Consider the following 3,271-nt stretch of genomic DNA (forward strand, 5'->3'; position numbering starts at 1 on the left):
ACTCAACGTCCCATTTGATACTAGCACTCTTCTCCGAGGGACGGTGGACTCTGCACTGGCGTCGTATTCCTCACCCAGAGAAGATGACTAGTAGCAAGTAACAGAAAACAACGACAAACCGGGTGGCATCGTGAAGATTGTAATATACTTTGAGGGATACTCCTATATTGCAGAACGAAGGGGTACAGTCACAAATGTCGTTCCCTTGTGGCTGACATCGGCGGCCAACACTCGATAATTAGCCGTCTATGTAAGGGATGACCCCCACGATAGTCAAAGATGCCTCACGCTCACATGATATGACCGAGGAGGGCAGGGAATACCGGAGAAAGCGCCGCCGTCTCCAAAGAGGACCCAAGAGGCATCCAGGTCGGCCCTGGTTGGTAAAGATATGCGGGGCACTCACAAGTCGACGGGCATTCTCGAGGACAGTTCCAATGCAGGGCACATGTCTCAGCCAGGCGCCTTGTCTTGGGTTGAGGGATCCGGAGAACCAGGAACCAGAGAACCAGAGAGATGGTTACACAGCATTCTTCTTTTCTACTTCCTTTTGGCCCAGGGATGCATTTCATTTCGGTTAGAATTTAGACACGACACCCAACCTATGCTCCGCACAGAGCAGAGGCATTCGAACACTACAAACGTTGGAAATGGAAGAAAGGGAATACACAAAACGGGCGTTCACGAAAGTGTGGCAATAATAGTAGTACGCCACATATGGCTGGGAGAAGAGGTGTGATAAGGAAGAGTACGACGCGGGGCCTGGAACAGTGTGAAGAGTTGCATGGCAGCCGTGCAGAGACTGCAGCATGGAAACCGTTGCAGATCGCGTGTGTCGATGTATCGATGTACAAGGTCGCGATGTACTTATTGCGCCAGAGGCTTTTAGTGGTGATGTCACTTAGCATGTGGAACACGACATACACAGTATGATCGTACCGAGTCGCATTGGGAAAGAGCAATGCACGAAGAGGTAACGGAACCACCACAGAGCGCGTAATTGCAGAGAGGACAAGGAAAGAACGTGATAGCGAGGTCCACGCCGTATTAAATGGCAAGACCGACCGACATGCCACGGCATGGCAAATTCCGGCCGCACCCTCTCCGAAAGTTGCCCCATTCTGCGCCCCTTTGTCCATGGTATTTCTTATCACTGCCATAGTTTTGGCCCTCTGCATGCCCTGCCTTGGCCTCGTCCTCGTTTACCATTTGCGTTCGGTTGATAGCGGCGCTCTCTCGTCTCTCGTCTCTCGTCTCCTCTTGCCGCTTTGCGACTGACATGGTGGCGACTCAAGGCCAGTCAGTGTAAATTGTAGGGGGGCTGGGGGTTAGAGGCACTTTGTTGACTCCGTAATCCACCTGGAGGGATAGCGTATTTTGACGGAGAATACGGCGAGCAAAGGGCAGGCACTCCAAGACGCACGGACCAGCGACGTTCACATGCCAGAACTGGACACAATCACACACCACAGTAATGCCATGCAGCAATCCATGCAAAAGCTTCTGCCTCATTGCATGCCGCCCAATGAAGGCTCACGGTGCCCTTGCACTGCTTATGAACGTGTGGAAAACATGTATCCTCGACATGTCGTTTCTGGATAGAGAGGTACCCGTGGTGAAAGGCGTCTGCTCGTGCTGCGCAGAGATAAGAAACGAGTCATCTCAGGAGTCCACAGAGAGCAGTCCGCAGTAAGCCTGACAATGGCAGGCATCCACTTTAAAGCTCAAATGGCAAAAGGATGGCAAACACGACGGCAAAAATAGCAGAAGAAGGGCAACGCACATGCCAAAAAGTTGAGCGAACACAAACAACGCGACGCAGCAAAAAAGATGCAGACGCGCATCGTCTCACAACTAGAGAGGCAACTTTGGCGAGACACGTAATAGATGCAAGAAAAACAAGCAAGACACAAAACAAAATGGAACAGCGTACAAATTATGGCCAACAGCAACGCCGGCCTGCTTGGCTACATCGACAGCCCCAAAAAGCCTCTGATTGTCTGTTGCCACACACCTTCTCATGCCAGGGTGGGTGGTGTTGGAAGGAGCACGCAACATGGCGACTGTGTCTCGCCGTAATTGTAGGCAATACGTACCTGCCAGCTTTGACCGAACCTTCCTGTAGAAAACAAAAGCTTGCCGTCTGCTCTTTCCTTTTCGTACGCCTCTTCTTTTTCTCTTCTTTTTCTCTTCCTTTCCCTTTTCTCCCTGCCTTTGTTTGCTCTTCTCTCTGTTTCCTCGCTTTTGCATTCTTCCCAAACATTAACACGTCGCCTCGACAGCCACTCAAAAAGGAATTCATTGTAAGATTTCACCCCCCTCTGACTCCATCTCCTCACACCCGCGGTGTGGTAATCGCCCTTGCGCCTTCACCTGCATTCTTTGTCCCCCTTTGTGTCTCAGCCGTCTCACTCAGGAACCTCCTGTCTACCCCGTCGTCTGTCTTTTTTTGCTTCGCTTTTTTTCTTTCTTTTTCTTTTTGTCTCTTTTGGCTGGACTCTTTCTTACGCGCCCACGTTTCTAGGCCTCTTAATTGAGTCGTCCGCACTCAACCTCGACTTTCCCATCCTCGTTCCGTTTTATTTCAGCCGCCGTACACGAACAAACCATCTTTCACTTTGTTTGCAAACCAAACACTCCTACACATTCGCAATGGCTTCCCCTCAGGTCAACGGCGTCAGCCCGCAGTCGGCTTTCCTGGAGGTGAGTTTTCCAGTCGTCGCAGCTGCCCGTGTCCGTCATCGCGCCTCACCACTAACAACCATACAAGCACCTCCTCCAGTACCCGCTCGTCTCCGACAGCGTCTCCACCGTCAAGGAGAACAAGTATGGCCAGCAGACCCTTGCCTTCAGCACCTCCGCCTACGAGACGCTCGCCAAGCCCGTCCTCCCGTACCTGTCCAAGCCCTACGGCTACGTCTCGCCCTACGTCAAGAAGGCCGACTCCCTCGGCGACCGCACCCTCGACTCGCTTGACCAGCGCTTCCCCGTTGTCCGCAAGCCCACCGCTGAGGTGTACCAGGACACCAAGGACTTTGTCTGGTACCCTGTCCGCAAGGCCACCGAAGGCCGCGACCATGTCTTTAGCGTCTACTCGGGCGAGCGCAAGCAGGTCGGCGGCGACGGCGTGCTGCCGGCTGGCAAGGCGGTCGCCCTGACGGCAATCACCGTCACCTCCGAGACGCTGGCCTGGGTGCGCACCTACCTTTCGGCGGCCAAGAAGCAGGCAGATGCAAGCATTAGCGAGAAGACGCCCAACGGCACTAACTAA

The 3,271-nt window shown here is 53.2% G+C and overlaps 1 protein-coding gene across 1 annotated transcript; it reads left to right on the forward strand.

The window, feature by feature from the left end:
* Positions 1-2,652: 2,652 nt before the first annotated feature.
* SPBR_08704 (pathogenesis associated protein Cap20) lies at positions 2,653-3,271 on the forward strand (the record flags this gene model as incomplete). The annotated part of the gene is made up of 2 exons (XM_040766942.1): positions 2,653-2,703; positions 2,783-3,271. The coding sequence occupies 2 exons, from the start codon at positions 2,653-2,655 to the stop codon at positions 3,269-3,271; spliced, it is 540 nt and encodes a 179-aa protein (XP_040614823.1).

This window comes from Sporothrix brasiliensis (genome assembly GCF_000820605.1).
Source record: "Sporothrix brasiliensis 5110 chromosome Unknown Cont22, whole genome shotgun sequence".
Taxonomy (NCBI): Eukaryota; Fungi; Ascomycota; class Sordariomycetes; order Ophiostomatales; family Ophiostomataceae; genus Sporothrix; species Sporothrix brasiliensis.